This window comes from Pongo abelii, chromosome 1 (assembly GCF_028885655.2).
Source record: "Pongo abelii isolate AG06213 chromosome 1, NHGRI_mPonAbe1-v2.0_pri, whole genome shotgun sequence".
NCBI classification, from domain to species: domain Eukaryota; kingdom Metazoa; phylum Chordata; class Mammalia; order Primates; family Hominidae; genus Pongo; species Pongo abelii.
In genome coordinates this window covers 138,548,120-138,568,294 of record NC_071985.2, presented here as the reverse complement: position 1 = coordinate 138,568,294, position 20,175 = coordinate 138,548,120, and the positions used below count along the sequence as shown (strand labels likewise).

Below are 20,175 nucleotides of genomic sequence, written 5' to 3'. Positions count from 1 at the left end.
TCCCGATCTACCAAACCAATTTCACAATGCGCTAGAGATTATAACCCGCGGTTTGGAAAATACTGGCTTGGAAAAAGCTCTTTGATCTGTGTCATTCTCCTCACATCTCCCTACACCTCTGCGGAGTTCCGATTGTTTGGTTTCGTCCTAATAATCACTGTGCTGTGTTTTCCCTACACGCTCTGTGACGGGGCCGCCCGCCTCCTTCCTGGGCTCCTTTAAGAGGGTGGTAACGGTACATCACCGCGGGAGTGGAGAGGCAGGGCCCACTAGGTCCTCGCTGCAGGCCAGGCCCGCTCATCCAGTTATTGTGAAAGCCGGGGTGTGCGCGCGAAGGGTGGGAGGGTAGGGGTGAGGCAGGGGCAGCACTGACGCCTCGCAGGTCTGAGTAGCAACAGCTCCTCGGCGCCGCGTTTCCGGAGACCCTGAGGGAGTCCGCGCGTGCGCAGAGCGCGTCCCGGGAATTATTCCGCCCACGGAGGCTGCCGAGCGCGCTCCCGCCGAGCCAAAGTACAAAGTGGGCTCCAGAGCGCGGGCGGCGCGGCGGCGCGCGCCAGGGGGCGGTCCTGCGCGGCCGGCCCCGCCTTCTGCTCGCCTCCCAGTCTCCCCCGCGCTTCGTGCAGTAAGGTAGCTGCGGCCGCCGCGTCCCCTCGCCGGCTGGCTGGTACCGGCAGTGCCATGGCGGCCTTCAGCAAGTACTTGACGGCGCGAAATTCCTCGCTGGCTGGTGCCGCGTTCCTGCTGCTCTGCCTGCTCCACAAGCGGCGCCGCGCCCTCGGCCTGCAGGGGTAAGAAGGCCCGTAGCCGTGCAGCATTCCCGGGCCGGAGCGGGCGCTCCCCGCGCGCTCTCTCTCCCCACCCGGCCGACAGGTCTCTTTGCCCGACGGGGTCAGGCGGAGAGAGGGCCGACCGCGACTGCCGTGGGGCTTCAGTGTCAGGGTGTCCGCGAGTCCCCGCCGCGACGGCGTCGGTCCCAGCTGGCCTGTCCGGCGACCTCGCTCCTCCCCGGGAGCGCGAATTCTTCTTCTGCGCCCGCGGGCGAACCGGCGCCCAGCCAGCCCCCAGGCAGCGGCCTCCAGTTGGGGGTGGGAGGGGGACGCGGTGTGTCCCCCACCCCCTTCCCCACATCACCCCCTTCTGTGTCAACTTTCTGGGTGTGTTCTGGTTTTGCCATCTCATCTCCAGACAGACCGTGAAGGATTTGTTTTGGGGACGTGGATGTGTGATTGAGGATGGGGGTTGGATTCGCCAGGCTGGAGGCTGGTGTCTAAGTCACTTGGACGAGGTTTGGCTCGATTCCCGACTAACTGCTGTTGAAAGTCGCGAGGGTGGCTTCTCTGAAACTATTCCCGGTCCACTTGGCAGGATTGCCGTCTAAAGTGGTGAGCCCTTGGAGTCGGTGAACCCTTTGGTCGGTGAACGCCCTGGCATTTCATCCGGAAAGGCTGGGTCGGTTCTGTCGGACTTAGAGGGGAATATTTTCCTTCCTGGGCTCTGTAGGTGAAAGGTGAGAGTGTGCTTTAGGTGAGGATCAAGCTCCTTTTTAATGACACGCCACTGCTTCCACCGCGGGAGAATTTCAGTGCTTAGATTTAACTTTGGGAGGTTATCAGTTCAGAAAAAGGAAAAAAGAGAGAGCTGAATTACGGTTGCGACATACAGGTATGTATGTCACATACATGCAATTTTTATTTGCTGGACGAGTGAAAGAGAAAAGGCTGTTTCCCAAGCATTCTTGCCAGTCATTGAATATTTCGTATTAAATCTTGACATACTACTTTCATGAATTTTATTTCATTCATTCCTCTGAGCAGGTACTGTTGCCTCCCGTGTTTGATTTGCCTACAATATCTAGTAGTAAAATTTGGACTAAAACACAAATAGACTTCTAGTTTATAGTACCCATTCCATTAAGTTCTTTCTAGCCCCCTTCTGTTTTTATCTTACTGGAGTCTGAAGTGATGATCTTTCTTTTCCTTCCTAAATCCATTTAACAGAGTTGAAAATGATTTGCAGCATAGTCTGGGCAATACAGCATTTACTTATTTTTCTTCTATTCAGTTGCTTTTAAAAGGATTAATTTGGGAAAATATAGAGCAAGTTTTTCTGTTGGTTTGTATGAACTCCCAGTTGCAAATAGAAGTTACCTGTTACCTGGGAACATGCCAGTAGAAGGAAGATGTTAGGTCCTTTAACTTGAATTCTGTTTTTGCAAAGAAGTGTTTCAGGGCATAGAACAGGTGTTTTAATATGGAGGAGGGGACTCGAGGACAGCCCTACCAGTTCTGGATTACTTTTATGATTTTTTTTTTTTTAAAAACTTCTTTACTGAAGTATCACATATTTATATGTATATGTGATATAGTATCACATACATGCCACATACATATAGTACACATAGAGCTTGAAGAATTTTTACAAGTAGAACACACCCGTGTAATCAGCACCCAGATCAAGAAACAGAACATTATCAGCACCCTAGAAATTCTCCTCATGCCCCCATCCAGTCACAGTCCACCTAACTACTAAACCAGTTTATAAGACCATAGATTATTGGTAAAGGAAATTTTAAACAGAATCTAATGGGAAATAGTAGCGACAGAAGTAAAATAATATAATAGAATTTGTCTTATTAAATAATTTTAGCTGCTCGTTTGCTATTGTAAAATGCCTAAAAAAATTTTTTTTTGAGAGACGTTGTGAGCTTTTGTGGGGATTAAATTCTTTAGCAGGAGATGTACTGAACAAAAGATTATTATTAGTCTTTTGCATTGGGATGAGTGGGGAAAATCTCTATTTTACCCAGTATTTTGTTGGAGGAGATTGCAGATTCTGAGCAGATAATCGTGAAGTTTAAATTGTTGAGATGAAATGATTGAACTATTTTGAAACCATTAAAAATGGTATTGAGTGTATTTTTGTAGATATTGTACTTCCAGAAGCTTACAAATATCTTTTAGTCACCACCTTTGGTATCACAGTTTGAAGATTAGAAGATTCTAACTTTATATTTGACTGGCCTTTTGAATATCTTTGGTAAGAGAACTAATTAATTTTAATATCTGGTACTTAATTAAGGAAACTGGCTACTTGGCCTTCTTTTGTCTATGTTGTTAATAGTAGGTTGGTTTTAGAATATATATTCCCTTAGAATTGGATAGGTAATAGAGCTAGTAAAATCACTTTAAAAGTTACAGTGTAACATTATTCCAAACATTAGGAGAATGAGTAATTAAATGTTCTGGGTTATTTTTAATTTTTGTTAATGTAATATTTTTCACTCAGTTAAATCTCATATATATGTGTGTGTGTTTCTGACCTTTTATTGTGGAAAATTTCACACATATAAAAAGTAAATAGAATAATACAAGGATTGCCCAATACACTTTACCCAAGGAGTACCAACGACATTCTGTATTCTTGTTTCATCTATATCAACCTGCCTGTCACCCCTTATTTTTATAGGTTTTTTAGGTAAAATTTATATACATTGAAATGTACAAATCTTAGTTATACATTTTTTAAACAAATGGATACACTATGTAACACATCCCTATGACAAATTAGAACATTTCTATCTCACGAGAAAGTTCCTTTGTATTCATTCCTGATCAGCTTGTATTCACTCCTGATTCCAGCACTGCTAAGCTAACTTTTTCACCTTAGTTTGCCTAATCTTACATTTTATTTTATTATTTATGGGGAAAAGCAGAATCTTTTTACTCATGGATAAAGAGGGCTATTTAAAGGAAGTGTCTATTTCAGAATGTTATATTACTGTGCTGGGAGCTATAAGATTGTGTGTGTGTGTGTGTGTGTGTGTGTGTGTGTGTGTATTACAAAAATATATGACTTGTTTTCTCAGGGAGCTTACCTTCTTTTTAGGGAGAAGAAACTTAAACACTGATAGCAGAATGAAATGTACAGATAGACATGTCTTAGAAGTTCTGAGAAAGACAAGATTAATGTGTTTGGGAAGGGTTGGGGAAGGTTTCATGAAGGATGTGTGTTAAGCCTAGAAAGGGGGTAGGAGTGGATAACTGGAATAAAGTGACTGTTACAGCATCCTTTATCAGATTTTTGTTGCATTTATGATAGGAAGAAACTTTGTGGTGCCCTTTCAATCCATCTTCCACTGCCATCAGAGCTCTTTTTAAGAAGCTCAGATATGATTATAATATTCCTTCACTAAAATCATTAATCTACTCTAAAATACGAACTTTCTGTATTTATGGTGTGGTCCTTGCCTACTTTTCCCACTCATCTAGCCATAAGTGCTGGGATTACAGGCATGAGCCACCTTGCCCAGCTGATACTTCTTTTTCTTCAAGACTCAGTCAGCACTTCGTCTTAGGTGTTTTCTGTCTTTTTCTGATTTCCAAACTGATGTAAGTGTCCTCTGCTTTTAGGATACTGTAGGCCAGGGGTCCCCAACCCCCGGGCTGTGGACTGGTACAGTTTGGTGGCCTGTTAGGACCCAGCCACACAGCCTGTGCAAGCGAGCATTACCACCTGAGCTCCGCCTCCTGTCAGATCAGCAGGGGCATTAGATTCTCATAGGAGCGTGAACCTATTGTGAACTGCACATGTGAGGGATCTAGGTTGCACACTTCTTATGAGAATCTAATGCCTGATGATCTGAGGTGAAACAGTTTCATCCTGAAACCATCCCCCACCTCAACCCCAATTTGTGGAAAAATTGTGTTCCGCAAAACTGGTCCCTGGTGCCAGAAAGGTTGGAGACTACTGCTCTAGGCATCCCCTACTCTAGCACTTACCATTCTGTATTGTACTAGTTTGTTTTCTTGGCTTTTGCCTACATCAGATCCTGAGTTTCTTGAGGGCATGAACTGAGTCATCTTTAATTCCCTAGTTTGGCTATGTCATGGGTTAGACAGTGTTTATAGAGAGGATAAATGACATAGGATAGTTGAACTTTTAAGGGTAATTGACAGGCAGTTGGAGATGCCTAGTACAAACATGAATAGAAACATTCTTTTCGCAGAAGTAATAGTTGTGTACCTGAGCATATATAACCTGACCTGGGTAGTGGCAAATCAGTGGGCCAATTTTAGAAGGCAGGGAATGGTACCAGTCTATATAGCCATAGTATTTTATTATCTTTAAAAAACAGAACAGAACAAAGCAGTTTCTTTCGCTTCTTATCAATGCTTGTCAAACAAAGTTCGGATTTCTCATCTTGGATTTCAGAGCCTCCCTCAATGTGGTCTCACTTTACCTGGCTAATCTTATATGCCATTGCCTGCCAATGAGTACTCTGTTCCAAATAGGACGGTTTCTACACTGTTCTTTGAACTGGCCACACTCATTTTTGGCTTTGGAGCTTTATTCATGCTGTTACTCACACCTGGAATATCTTTCTATGATATCCCTGTTCTCCAACTCTTGTCATCCTTGAAGGGTTAGGTCAGGGTCACCCCATCCATGAAGTGTTATTTAACTACTCCAGATGATCCAAATAATGATCACCTCTTTTAAAATTTCTGAAGCATGCATTTAAATACCTTTATTGTTTTATCTATTCATTGCGTGACTGGGTATAATCTAGCTAGGTATACCAAAGTCCACCTGCTTATGGGGTGATTTTCCTGCTTTTAAAAGCCCCCATCTATAAATGGTGGGAACACAGTTTCCTCTCCTAAATATTTCTGAGGAATTTCAGGGAGCTTGTGTTTCTTTTAGTGACACCTTACTTCGCTTCCTTTGGAGCACTTTCTGCTCTATTTTAGAAGGTACTTACATCTTGTCTCTTGAGCCTGTCTCTTTGGTGTCTGCCTTGATTTCTCTAAAGAATCAATCACAAAGCAGGTATTTATAGTAGGGCTTTATTGAAATTTGGGAGGAGTGGTAGGGATTATATCCCAGCGTAGTGAACAGCTTAAAATGTTTTTATTTAGAAGTTTCTTGGGCATTCCCGCCGCTGGAAATTTCTTGACTTTTCTTTTTGTCCTGAGTCTCAGCTCTGTTGCCTGCTGCTGGGCCTTTCTTTACCCATTGGGTGTCCTTCTATCTCCAGCTTCTTACTCCCTGCACTACCTTACTGCTAACCCCTCTATGACTTTCCTGCAAACTTCAAAATTCAGCTTTCCTTCCTTAAATCTGCCCCATTCAAATCAAGCTCTAGAAGGGGCTGGCTTCACTTTTCTCAGTTTCACAGGTGCACTGGGTGTTTTGCAAAGTACAAGCATGAATCGTGTGAGGGGCTAGAGCGGCTTGAGACCCTTACAGTTACCCGTGAGTAGATGTTATATGGCCCTGTTTGGATCCTCAAAATAAAAAAGATGCTTAAGCAACCTTGGATGGAAAAAAAAGCATTGAAGAATTTGCCAGCCGAAGTAGCTGTGTACTGAACCCAACTGAGGCAGATCAGGCCTAGAGCAGTGTTCTGAGAACTGTGTAGCTATCTGTGGTCTGCTAGGGGGAACTGAGTACAGGTTGTTTAATTAATTGTATGTCCCAGTTACTGGCACATTCACATCCTTGGGTAGGCATTCTATTTCAAGGCTTTTGCTCTTGCTGTTTCCCCTGCCTGAAGTGCTCTTTCCTCAGATACTCACATTGCTTACTCTCCCCACTCTTTCAGTCTTTTTTCAGACACCCTTTTAGTGAGACCTTCTATTGCCATTTGATTTATTTTTATTTATTTATTTATTTATTTATTTATTTATTTATTTTGAGACGGGGTCTCACTCTCTCACCCATGCTGGAGTGTAATGGCACCGTCTTGGCTCATTGCAACCTTTGCCTCCCAGGCTCAAACAGTCCTCCTACCTAAGCCTCCCAAGTAGCTAGGACTACAGCCACACACCACCGCACCTGGCTAATATTTTTTGTAGAGACAAGGTCACATTATGTTGCCCAGGCTGGTCTCGAACTCCTGGGCTCAAGCGATTCTCCCACCTCAGCCTCCCAAAGTGCTGGGATTACAGGCAAGAGCCACTGTGCCTGGCCCCTGCCACTCAAATTAAAATAGCATCCTGTCTACCTTCCTGACTTTACTTTTCTCCTTAGCACTTATCACTATAAAATATGCTATATATTTTACATATTTATCTTGTCTGTTGTATATGTTTGCAGTATATACATACTGCTAGCATTTAAGTTCCACAAAGGCAAGAATTTTTGTCTATTTTATTCACAGTTATAGCCCCAGTGGCTAGAACTGTGGCTGGAATATATAGTAGACGCTCATATTTGTTTGACTCTACAACAACAAATGGGGGCTGTGGTTACTATTGTTTTAAATAACACATTCTTTTTGCTACAAATGTAAATGTTGTCTTTAGTATATTTATGAGCTCTTTAGGAGCTGGACCACTTATACCCCCTATATGTACAGGTAAAGCAAGTCTCAGAAACTTAAAAAAATGCTATCATTATCATCACCTGCTTTTGACGGTTAATAGAGTGTAAACATTAAAGACAATTTAAGAAAATTAAAAATCATCCATAATGTTATAACCATAATACAAATATTGTTTTATTTTTGTTTCCTTTTATTCTGTATTTATGTGTATTTTTACATAGTTATAACGTACATGTTTTGCTATTTTCATTTAAAGCATACCTCTTTCCTATATTTCCCTATACATGACCTTCATAACTATACTTTTAAAGAAATACATAAATATTCCTCTGTGTGGCAATATCTTAGTTCATTTTACTGTTAGCTATTGAGCATCTAGACTGTCTCTGGAATTTTTATGGATTATACTGGTGTATTTTTGCAAGTGAACATTTTCATCTCTGCTGAATAACTTCCTTGGAATAAATTGCCAGAAATAAGATTAATGAATGGAGGCTTATGAATTTCCTTAGTATTTGTGGAAACTGTGGGCATTCTTAAACTACACAGGTTGATGTATTACTTTTCATGAGTTGTGCCATTTTGCAGTACTATGAATGAATGCTAACTTAATTACCTACTCATCATTAGGGGATATTTAATTTTTTTTCTACTTTACAGATGCAAAATAGTCTTGAAAGATTGTTTTAATTTGCACGTATTTTATAATTTGCAAAAATGAACTTTTTTTGTGCAGCAACTTGATCTTTATTATGGAAGCAGTTTGGCATAGTGTTAAAGAATAGTCTTTAGAGTCAGATATAGGTTCAATTTTTCCTTTGGCCATTTGTCAGATCTGTGACCTTGGTCAATTTACTTAACCTCTCTGAACCTCAGTAGAACAGGGATAGTAGTATTTACTCACTCACTCAGCAGTTAAGTGAGGATTAATGGAGAAAACGTTTTAACCCAGTGCTCAGTAAATAAAAGGTAGCTCTCATTCCTATGCTTGCTAAAAGAAAACTAAAAGGACAACAAAACATACCATTGTTAGCTTCTTAAAAACTCCTGAGCCTTCCTGATTTCCTCAGATACACCCATGAAAATCTCCCGAAAGAAGCCATTTTCAATTGATAGAATAATTTACTTTCAGAGTTGGAAAGTATCTTTAGTTTTATGTGACATGGTTTTAGGTTTCTGTATTTTTTCAGTTGCTGCTTCCTGAATATGACAGTCTTTATTTCTCCACCTTTTAAAGAGGCAGTGCTAAATGGAATTCGGCATTCAAAGTGTCTTCTCACTGGCACACTAGAAGAGAACTGTGACCTGCCTTGTCCTAAGCTTTCATTAAAGATCCTAAGATGTTAAGCTTTCATTAAAATAGCATGAAGTTACATTCATTTTTATGACTCTCAAATATTTTTCACTTGTATTTAGCTTACACAATGGTTTTCCCTTCTTTCCCCCTCCTCACCTTGATGTGTTTGATTTTTTTTTTTTTTGAGATGGAGTCCTGCTGTGTCACCCAGGCTGGAGTGCAGTGGTGCAATTTTGGCTTACCGCAACCTCCGACTCCCGGGTTCAAGTGATTATCTTGCCTCACCCTCCCGAGTAGCTGGGATTACAGGCACCCGCCACCACACCCAGCTAATTTTTTTGTATTTTTAGTAGAAATGGGGTTTTGCCATGTTGGCCAGGCTGGTCTTGAACTCCTGACCTCAGGTGATCTGCCCACCTCGGCCTCCCAAAGTGCTGGGATTACAGGTGAGAGCTACCGCGCCCAGCCTGATTTTTTTTTTTCGACCTGGGTGCAGGTCTTTATACTTGTTTTTGGTTGGGCACATTACTTCTTCCCTCTGAAACTTTTTGATCTGCACAGTTAATTACTATTCCTTCTGTATGTTTTCCTAACAAACTTAAAAAAAAACTTAAAAAACTGATTGGACAGGACTGAGTATAGAACAGTATGTTTACACCACTATAATCTTTCTATTAATTGACACCCTTTGGTTATGGTATTGGCTCTCATTTTTAGCTTACATCTTTTCAAACATTTCCTTCTGGTAGTAGACCTGGCATTCTGACAATATCCATAACCTGATGCATACTGGGCCAGAGTCCTCTTTTGGGATGTTTCTGCTGGAGCTGGTGTGGGGAAGGGTCTTTCTTTCCTGTCATAGAGATGTGAAGATAGACCCTAGAACTGTATGTAGCCTTGGTCTCTTACATGGAAAGGGCAGAAACCCTAATTTTGTTGATCATCAAATGCTTTGTAGCATAGTGAACAAAATTTACAAAAATTTCGTGATCCCTTTCAAAGAAAAGAATGACCTTAGTCTGACATAGTTTTTTGGTGAATTCATATTTTCTCCTAAAAGTTACCACTTCCTTCTAAGTACCCATGCCATACTGCCCATTTAGATAAGTAAGTTGTAATTTTTTTCCCAGTATCAACATCACACTCATCCATGACCTGATGAATATCACCTTCTAATCTGTTTCAGTGTAATATGAACTTGAATTATGAAGGAGAAAGATAGGATCTTCCTACATTTTCTTTGGAATTATATCTGCTAAATTAAGTAAAATTTTATGGGAAATGGTATTTCACTATGTTGACCAGGCTAGTCTCGAATTTCTGGTCTCCAAGCGATCGCCCACCTTGCTCTCCCAAAAGTATCAGGGTTACAGACATGAGCCACTGTGCTCAACCCTATTAGTTCTTTTGGAAAGATTTTTATGTAACTGTTGTTTAAAATGGCATTTATATTATTTCTACATAAAATTAGGCATCAGGCCCTTGCTTAAAAACATGGCTTTCATCATAACATTCTTTTTAAGAGTAAGTCACTTTTGTTTTAGGCATCTCTGTCAAGAATATAGCCTTCTATAAACTTAAGGATAAAATTCTTTGGATAACTGCTATTTATGTAATACAGTGGAACTATTATAAATATTAAGATGGTTTGAAGCCTTCTTAGGTAAAATAGGAGTATGCTAAAAGGTGTTTTGTTTGTTTATTTTTTGTGGGTTTTTTTTGCCACAAGATTGAGAAATGGAAAAGTGTTTTTTTAAACACATCTTTCTTATCAGTTTGCTAGATTAGCAGGCCCGAGTGAATGCAGTTAAGTTAATAAAGTATAAAATTGAAAATAAAGCTCATCAAAGCATAATCAGCCAGTTTGATATCTGTAAATAGATGTAGCCATCTCACCACTATAATGGTACTATAATAATTGACATAAAAGTGGATTATATGATTTACTCTGTGCTTAAATTATTTTGACTTTAATATTTTATTAATACATTTATTGGCATTAAAAGCACTGTGTAGAATGAGGCAACTGCTCTAGGTAAATAATAATTTAGTCAGCATGTTATGTTTATAATGTATCATTGCATGTCACTATTTTAAAAATATTTATACAGCTTCTTAAATGTATGAAGTAAGCAATGTGAGACATAGTACGATATGGTTTGGCTGTGTTGTAGGAGGGACTGGTGGGAGGTAATTGAATCATGGGGGCAGGTCTTTCCCATGCTGTTCTCGTTATAGTGAATGGTTTTATAAAGAGGAGTTCTCCTGTACAAGCTCTTTTTTCCTGCCGCCATCCACATAAGATGTGACTTGCTCCTCTTTGCCTTCCACCAGCATTGTGAGGCCTCCTCAGCCATGTGGAACTGTGAGTCCAATTGAACCTCTTTTTTTGTAAATTGCCCAGTCTCAGGTATGTCTTTATCAGCAGCATGAAAATGGACTAATACAGAAAATTCGTACAAGTAGAGTGGGGCATTGCTGAAAAGATACCTGAAAATGTGGAAGTGACTTTGAAACTGGGTAACAGGCAGAGGTTGGAACAATTTGGATGGCTCAGAAGAAGATAGGAAAATGTGGGAAATTTGGAACTCCCTGAGACTTGCTGAGTGGCTTTGACAAAAATGCTGATAGTGATATGAGCAATAAGGTCCAGTCTGAGGTAGTCCCAGATGGAGATGAGGAACTTGTTGAGAACTGGAGCAAAGGTGACTCTTGTTATGTTTTAGCAAACAGACTGTCAGCATTTTGACCCTGCCTTAGAGATTTGTGGAACTTTGAACTTGAGAGAGATGATTTAGGGTGTTTGGCGGAAGAAATGTCTAAGCAGCAAAGCATTCAAGAGGTGGCTTGGGTGCTGTTAAAGGCATTCAGTTTTATAAGGGAAGCAGAGCATGTAAGTTCAGAAAATTTGCAGCCTGACATTACCATAGAAAAGAAAAACCCATTTTCTGAGGGGAAATGCAAGCCAGCTGCAGAAATTTGCATCAGTAACAAGGAGCCGAAAGTTAATCATCAAGACAATGGGGAAAATGTCTCCAGGGCATGTCAGAGACCTTTGTGGCAGCCCCTCCCATCACAGACCTGGAGGTTTAGGAGGAAAAATTGGTTTCATGGGTCAGTCCCAGGGTCCCTTTACTGTGTGCAGTCTAGGGACTTGGTGCCCTGCTTCCCAGCTGCTCCAGCTGTGACTAAAAGGGGCCAAGGTATATCTCAGGCTGTGACTTCAGAGGGTGTAAGCCCCAAGCCTTGGCAGCTTCTGTGTGGTGTTGAGCCTGCGAGTGCACAGAAGTCAGGAATTGGGGTTTGGGAACCTCTGCCTAGATTTCAGAGGATGTATGGAAGTGCCTGGATGCCCAAGCAGAAGTTTGCTACAGGGGTGGGGCCCGCATGGAGAACCTTTGCTAGGGCAGTGTGGAAGGGAAATGTGAGGTTGGAGCCCCCACGCAGAATCCCTGCTGGGGCACCACCTAGTGGAGCCATGAGAAGAGGGCCACTGTCCTTCAGACCCCAGAAGGGTAGATCCACCGGCAGCTTGCACTGTGCGCCTGGAAAAACTGCAAACATTCAATGCCAGCCCGTGAAAGCAGCCAGGAGGGAGGCTGTACCCTGCAAAGCCACAGGGGCAGAGCTGCCCAAGACCATGGGAACCCACCTCTTGCATCAGTGTGACCTGTATGTGAGACATGGAGTCAGAGGAGATAATTTTAGAGCTTTAAGATTTGATGGCCCTGCCAGATTCTGAACTTGTGTGGGGCCTGTAGCCCCTTTGTTTTGACCAATTTCTCCCATTTGGAATGGCTGTATTTACCCAGTGCCTGTACCCTCATTGTATCTAGGAAGTAACTAACTTGCTTTTGATTTTACAGGCTCGTGGGCAGGTCTCTGATGAGACTTTGGACTGTGGACTTTTGAGTTAATGCTGAAATGAATTAAGACCTTGGGGGACTGTTGGGAAGGCATGATTGGTTTTGAAATGTGAGGACATGAGATTTGGGAGGGACTGGGGCAGAATGATATGGTTTGGCTCTGTCCCCCAAAATCTCATCTTGCATTCCCAGTGTTGTAGGAGGGGCAGGTGGGAGGTAATTGAATCATGGGGGCAGGTCTTTCCTGTGCTGTTCTAGTGATAGTGAATAAGTCTCATGCGATCTGATGGTTTTATAAAGAGAAGTTCCCCTGCAAAAGCTGTTTTTGTCTGCCACCCTCCACGTAAGGTGTGACTTGCTCCTCCTTGCCTTGCACCATGATTGTGAGGCTTCCCCAGCCATGTGGAACTGTGAGTCCAATTAAACCTCTTTCTTTTTTAGATTGCCCAGTCTTAGGTATGTTTTTATCAGCAGTGTGAAAACAGACTAACATAGTGTCTCAGAGAATAAGGACAACAATTCTGTAAATTTTTGTTAATTTAGTGAGTAGGCCTACATGTAAAAAGCTGTTTTAAAATTAAATATGACTTTAATTTTAAAAATTAAACATTTTTGCATTATCAAAGTTAAATATACACCATGGAAATTTGAATAACTAGAAGAAAGAAGGGAGAAAACACCTTTTCTAACGTTTATCATTAGTATCATATTTTATTGATTCTAAGATGCACATTTTTTACATTTTAGCATCTCTGTTCACATTTTAACTTCTCTGAAATTTGGATGCAACTTACAATGATGGCATTTAGCTAAAATCATATTAGCATATTGGTGCATTTCCTTTTTACTACGCATACTTTTATCTTGCCTATAAAAATACGCATATCAGCTTGCATGAAAGCCAAACTTCTGACTGTAAATTCATTGTTGTTGCCATTCTTCAGTTTATCTTGGAGGTGTGGCTAAAAAAGATAAAAATGTGTGAAAAAGAAGAATTTGAGATAAAATCAGATTTTTTCCTCTTTCCAGAATGAGGGCTGGAGGAAGTGGCTTGGCCTGAGATAGGCAGGTAGAAATCAATGAACTACTCAAAAAAAAAAAGAACCCAAAGATCATGCCACCAAGTCAAAGTCGAGTGCTTGATGTACCAGATGCTGGGTTTTCAGATGTTAAGCTGAAAAGTAAATTAGACAAGAGTTTTGCTATTGAGAAACTCATAGACTATTGAAAGAGAGAATGTTGTATCTTGACATTTTATACCAAATTTCTAGTTCAAAAAAAACCAACAAACATTCCCTGATAATATTTTATTTAAAATATGGTTTATTGTTGCTTTTTGAGACAGGCTTACTCTGTGGCCCGGGCTGGAGTACATGGTGCCATCATGGCTCACTGCAACCTTGACTTCCTGGGCTCAAGTGATCCTCCCACCTCAGCCTCCTGAGTAGCTGGGACTATAGGTGTGCACCACCATGCCTGGCTAATTTTTAATTTTTTTGTAGAGATAGGGTCCCAAAGTGTTAGGACGATATAGGCATGAACCACCATGCCTGGACTAAAATATAGTTCTTTATTTACCTGTGAATACAGTTATGTTGCATCAGGAAATTAGGTTTAAGATGTTTTCAACTGTAGGACTCGTGACTTTTTACCTCATCAACAATGCTCAAGATATGTTGTTTAGTAAAGAGGTGGGGTGGAGGAAGCAAGCATAGGACAGAATAAATGAGGTGATCCCATTTCTTAAGTATCATATAATTTCTAATTTAACTGTTACTGGATGAATACATTTCTGTATGTATTTTATGACTGGTTCAAGAAAATATCTATTCTCTCTTCCCCCACTGGAGGAAACATGAATGTGAGAGGAAATAATAACATTTATCCAGTATGTTCTGTTGAGTGCTGTATGTCAATAGGCTAGGCTTTGAGATACCAAATTAAATAAATATTATTTCTAACTCCAGTCTTGTGGCACTATTACTACAAATGCATAGAAAATTTGTACAACTGAGTATGACTAGACCTGTGGTAGGAACACAGTTTAATTCTTCTGGTTGTTGCCTGGGAGGGTTTCACATTGGAGCTTGACCTTAAGAAATATATAGTGTTTTGCTAAGGGGTAAAAGGCATTCCAGGTAGGGAAAACAGCTTGCCCAAAGGCATGGAGTTAATGGAGTTATATTTGAGAAGGAACTGCAAGGAGACGAAGCTGGCGATATTACTATAAATAAAGTATTTATTGAACACTTAACCCTATTTTAGACATTGTTCTACATGTTTTACGTTTATTCCTAACAACAGTCTTTTGAAATAATTCTTTTTATTGTCTTCATTTTATAGGTGAGGAATAAGAAAAGTAAAAATGGTATCTAATTATGAGAGTCCTTAAGTTCAAGTTAACCATGTGGAAGGTAAAAGGCAGAATAAAACGTTTAAATGAAAGTCTTTCAAATGAATTCAGATTTCAAAGAACTCAGGAATCATTCAGGGGTTAAAAAAGGTTTTATATTAAATTACAAAGTGAAATTCATTATTAAAATTCTATTTGCTATATTAAGTCATGCATTGCTTAACAATGGAGATGTGTTCTGAGAAATGCGCTGTTAGGCAATTTTTTTTTTCTTTTTTTTTTTTTTGAGACGGAGGTTCACTCTGTTGCTCAGACTGGAGTGCAGTGGCACTATCTCGGCTCACTGCAACCTCTGCCTCCTGGGTTCAAGCAGTTCTCCTGCCTCAGCCTCCTGAGTAACTGGTATTACAGGCATGCACCACCACCACGCCCGGCTAATTTTTGTATTTTCAGTAGAGACAAGGTTTCAACCTGTTGGTCAGGCTGGTCTCGAATTCCTGACCTCGTGATCCACCCACCTCGGACTCCCAAAGTGCTGGAATTACAGGCATGAGCCACCATGCTGAGCCTTTTTTTTTTTTTTCAGACAGAGTTTCGCTCTTGTTGCCCAGTGTGGAATGCAGTGGCCCGATCTCGGCTCACTGCAACCTCTACCTCCCGAGTTCAAGCGATTCTCTTGCCTCAGCCTCCCGAGTAGCTGGGATTACAGGCATGTGCCACCATGAGCAGCTAATTTTGTATTTTTAGTACAGACGGGATTTCTCCATTTTGGTTAGGCTGGTCTGAAACTCCCGACCTCAGGTGATCTGCCTGCCTTGGCCTCCCAAAGTGCTGGGATTACAGGTGTAAGCCACCACGCCTGGCCCGGTTAGGCAATTTTATTGTTGTGTGAACATCATAGAGTGCACTTACACAAACGTAGATGCTATATACACACCCAAGCTGTATGGTATATGGTATAGTCTATTGCTCCTAGGCTACAAACCTGTACCTCATGTTACTGTACTGAATACTATAGGCAGTTGTAACACAATGCTCAATATTTTTTTTTTTTTTTGTCTAAACATGTCTTTTTTTTAGACAGTGTCTGGCTCTGTCGCCTAGGCTTTAGTGCAGCAGCATAGTCTTGGCTCACTGCAACCTCTGCCTCCCAGGCGCAAGTGCTTCTCCTGCCTCAGCCTCCCCTGTAGCTGAGACTACAGGCATGGGCCACTATGCCCTGCTAATTTTTTTTTTTTTTCCAGTTAGAACGGGGTTTTGCCATGTTGGCCAGGCTAGTCTCGAACTCCTGGCCTCAAGTGATCTGCCCACTTTGGCCTCCCAAAGTGCTGGGATTACGGGTATGAGCCACTGCTCCCAGCCTCTAAACATGTCTTAACATCGAAAAGGTACAGTAAAAATATGGCATAAAAGATCAAAAACGGTGTACCTGTATAAGGTGTAGTTACCATGAATGGAGCTTGCAGGACTGGAAGTTGCTATGGGTGAATCATTGAGTGAGTTATGAGTGAATGTGAAGGCCTAGCATATTATTGCACACGACTGTAGACTTTATAAACACTGTACACTTAGGCTACATGAAATTTATTTTAAAAAATTTTTTTTAGTTAAACAAAATCACTGTCTTCCACTTCTATATCTTGTCCCACTGGAAGGTCTTCAGAGACAGTAAAATGTGTGGAGCTGTCATTCATATGATAGCAGTACCTTCTTCTGGAATATTTTTTGAAGGATCTGCTTGAGGCTGTTTTACAGTTAACTTTTTTTTTTTATATAAGTAGGAGTACACTCTAAAATAACGATAAAAGTATAGTATAGTAAATACATAAACAAGTAACATAGTCATTTATTATTACTATCAAGCATTATGTACTGTACCTAACTGTTTTATGTGACTGACAGTGCAGCAGTAGTTTCATCACCACATACATGTGAGTAATGTGTTGTACTGCGGTATGATGTCAGCTACAGAGTCACTAGGTGATAGGAATTTTTCAGCTCCATTATAATCTTATGGGACCACTGTTGTGTATGCATTTTTCACTGAAATGTTATGCAGTGCATGACTGTAATACAATCATGGTGCAATACTCTAAGAGTTAAGGCACTTTTTATTGTAGATTACACCACAGACAGAAAACTGCATAAATACATAAATAATGCAATGACATCTTTTACAAAACAAAACACCCTTTTAACCACTACCCAGATCAAGAAATAAATCTTTGCCAGCCACTGCAGAAGCCTTCCACATGGCCCTTCCCAGTCACAGCCCCTTTCCTCTCACCTAAAAGTAATTGCTATCCTGACTTCTGTATAATCGCATCTTTGTGTTTCCTGTAATTTCATCACCCAAATGTGCATTCCTGAAAACTATAGTTTAGTTGTGTTAGTGGTTTTTTTTAAATCTAAGTCTCTTAACCTACATATCCCCCTGCCACCTTCCTGTTCCCTTTCTTTCTTACAGTTTATTCCCTGAAGCAGCCAGTTATTTTGACCTGTACAGATTCCATAGTCTAGATTATGCTGATTGCATAATTTTTCTTCATCCTTTGTATTTCCCATAAATTGGTAGTTGAATCTAAAACCTTGATCAAATTTAGGTTTTGCTTTGAGTTTTGTTTTTTTTCCACTTCCTAGGAGTTGGTGTGTTATATTCACCATCAGGAGATATATAAAGCCAGGCCTGGTGGTTCTCACCTGTAATCCCAGCACTTTGGGAGGCCCAGGCAGGAGGATAACTTGAGCCCAGGAGTTTGAGACCAGTCTGGGCAACGTAATGAGACCCTGTGTCTATAAAAAGTAAAAAACATTTGGCAGGTGTGGTGGTGCATGCCTGTAATTCCAGCTACTGAGGTGGGAGGTCACTTCAGCCTAGGAGATTGAGTCTGCATTGAACCGTGATGGTACCATGCACTCCAGCCTGGTCAACAGAGCAAGATTCTGTCTTGCAAAAAAGAGAGTTATAGTGTCTAGTTTTCTCTGTTTTTGTGATTTTAGCAGCCACTGATGCTTGACACCTAGATCAGTGAATTTATTAAAGCTTGCAATATGGTGATATTTGAATTCTGTTATTTCTTCACTTATAAGGTGGAATGCTTCCACAGAAAGAAACCTTTTCTTTTCTGCTATCTGGTTAGTAGTTGTACCTAGTGGTGCAGTTAAATTAGGAAAAGTTGGATATTTGCTTCTTTATTTGCCAGTTATCAAAATAATATGTTAATTTCCTGTTATTACCTAAAAGTGACCAGTGAGTTTTTCTTGTCATTATGAACCTTTTGATGTAATTATTTGTGCTTCAGTTTATTACAGCTGTTGTCCTTATTTTTGCTCAATTGTCCGATCTTGGACCAATGGGAGCCTCTTTAAGCTGGCTCCTTAGTGCTTTTGACATGGCTTTAGTGATCTTTGATAGCTTCCTTGCTGTCTGTAGTAATATGTTCCAGGCTCCTCTTAGACATTTCCTGACCCAGATCTAGAATCAGCCTTTTTTCCTAAGAAGAGGTTACTTCCTTTTATTGGGAAATGGTATTTCAAGATCACAATTGGAATTTAGGGATGCTCATTGCTACTAGGTTGGCCGTTGTTTCTAGGCTTTTCTTATGGACAGAGCCACGATATGCATACTGATACTTCCAATCTATATACAAGATTCCAAGATTTTTTAAATTATCATCTTCTATTTACATCTGTATCTCCTTGTATCCCATACTGGTAATCCTGATTCTCAAAGACACAGTTGATGGTCAAATTAGAGTATCATGGAAATATTCAGTTGCATTATACCACTTTACACACTCAGTGTTCTCCAAATAATAATACAAATATCTCTACTATTAATATGATTACTGAAAATAGTTAAATTTTTTTCACATAGGCTCTTTCCATTCTTCCTTATTTTTTGGTTGTACTGTATCTGTGTTGTCAGAGCATATTGATACAGGCATGCCTCATTTTATTGCACTTTACTTTTTTGTGCTTTGGAGGTAGTGTGTTTTTTACAAATTGAAAGTTTGTGGCAACCTTGCATCGAGCAAGTCTATTGAAGCCATTTTATCAACAGCATGTGCTCACTTCATATCTCTGTATCATATTATGGTAATTCTCATGATATTCCAAAGTTTTTCATTTATCATATCTGTTATGATGATCTGTGATTGGACATCTTTGTTGTTACTATTGTAATTGTTTTGGGGTGCCGTGAAATTCAAAAGCTAGGTTTCTTGTTCCAGTTAGCCAAGTTGTGAATGCAAAGGAAAAGTTCTTGAAGGAAAACTGCTCCTTCAGTAAACACAAGAATGATAAGAAACAGCCTTATTGCTGATAGGGAGAAAGTTTGAGTGGTCTGGATAGAAGATCAAACCAGCTGCAACATTCCCTTAAGCTCTAAAACCTAATCCAGAGCAAGATCCTAACTCTTCAGTTCTGTGAAGGCTGAGAGAGGTGAGGAAGCTGTAGAAGAAAAGTGTGAGATTAGCAGAGGTTGGTTCATGAGGTTTAAGGAAAGCAGTCATCTCTATAATATGAAATTGCAAGGTGAAACAGCAAGTACTGATGTGGAAGCTACAGCAAGTTATCCAGAAGATCTAGCTAAGATAATCGACAAAGGTGGACTATACTAAACTACAGGTTTTTAATGTAGACAAAACAGCTATCTATTGGAAGAAGATGCCACCTAGGACTTTCATAGCTAGAGAAGATAAATAAATGCCTTGCTTCAAAGAACAGTCTGACTCTTTTGTTAGGGGATAATGCAGCAAGCAATTTTAAGTTGAAGCCAGTACTCATTTACCATAGTGAAAATCCTAGGGCCCTTAAGAATTATGCTAAATTTACTCTGCCTATATGTAAATGGAACAATAAAACCTGGATAGCAGCACGTCTGTTTACAGCATCATTTATTGAATATTTTAATACCACTGTTGGGACCTACTGCACTGAAAAAAGATTCCTTTCAAAATGTTACTGCTCATTGTCAATGCACCTGGTCACCCAAGAGCTCTAGTGGAGATGTATGAGGAGATTAATATTGTTTTCATGACTGCTTATACAGCATCCTTCCTGCAGCCCATGGATTAAGGAGTAATTTTGACTTTCAAAGCCTATTATTTAACAAATACATTTTGGAAGGCTGTAGTTTCCATAGATAGTTATCCCTGTGATGGATCTGGGTTAAATAAATAGAAAACCTTCTGGAAAGGATTCAGTACTCTAGGTGCCATTAAGAACATTTGTGATTCATAGAAGAAGGTCAGAATATCCACATTAATGGGATTTTGGAAGAAGTTATTCCAACCCTCATGGATGACTTTGAGGGGTTCAGGATTTCAGT

At 40.4% G+C, this 20,175-nt stretch overlaps 1 protein-coding gene across 6 annotated transcripts in view; it reads left to right on the top strand.

Annotated features, from left to right (window-relative positions):
- Positions 1 to 366: 366 nt before the first annotated feature.
- The window catches only part of ABCD3 (ATP binding cassette subfamily D member 3), a 96,765-nt gene continuing 76,956 nt past the window's right edge, over positions 367 to 20,175 (top strand). The window contains exon 1 of one of the 6 annotated variants that reach the window (XM_009247621.4): positions 367 to 788. In XM_009247621.4, the coding sequence (XP_009245896.1) occupies positions 679 to 788 (110 nt within the window). In that variant the 5' untranslated portion in view covers positions 367 to 678. 6 annotated transcript variants of the gene reach the window in all.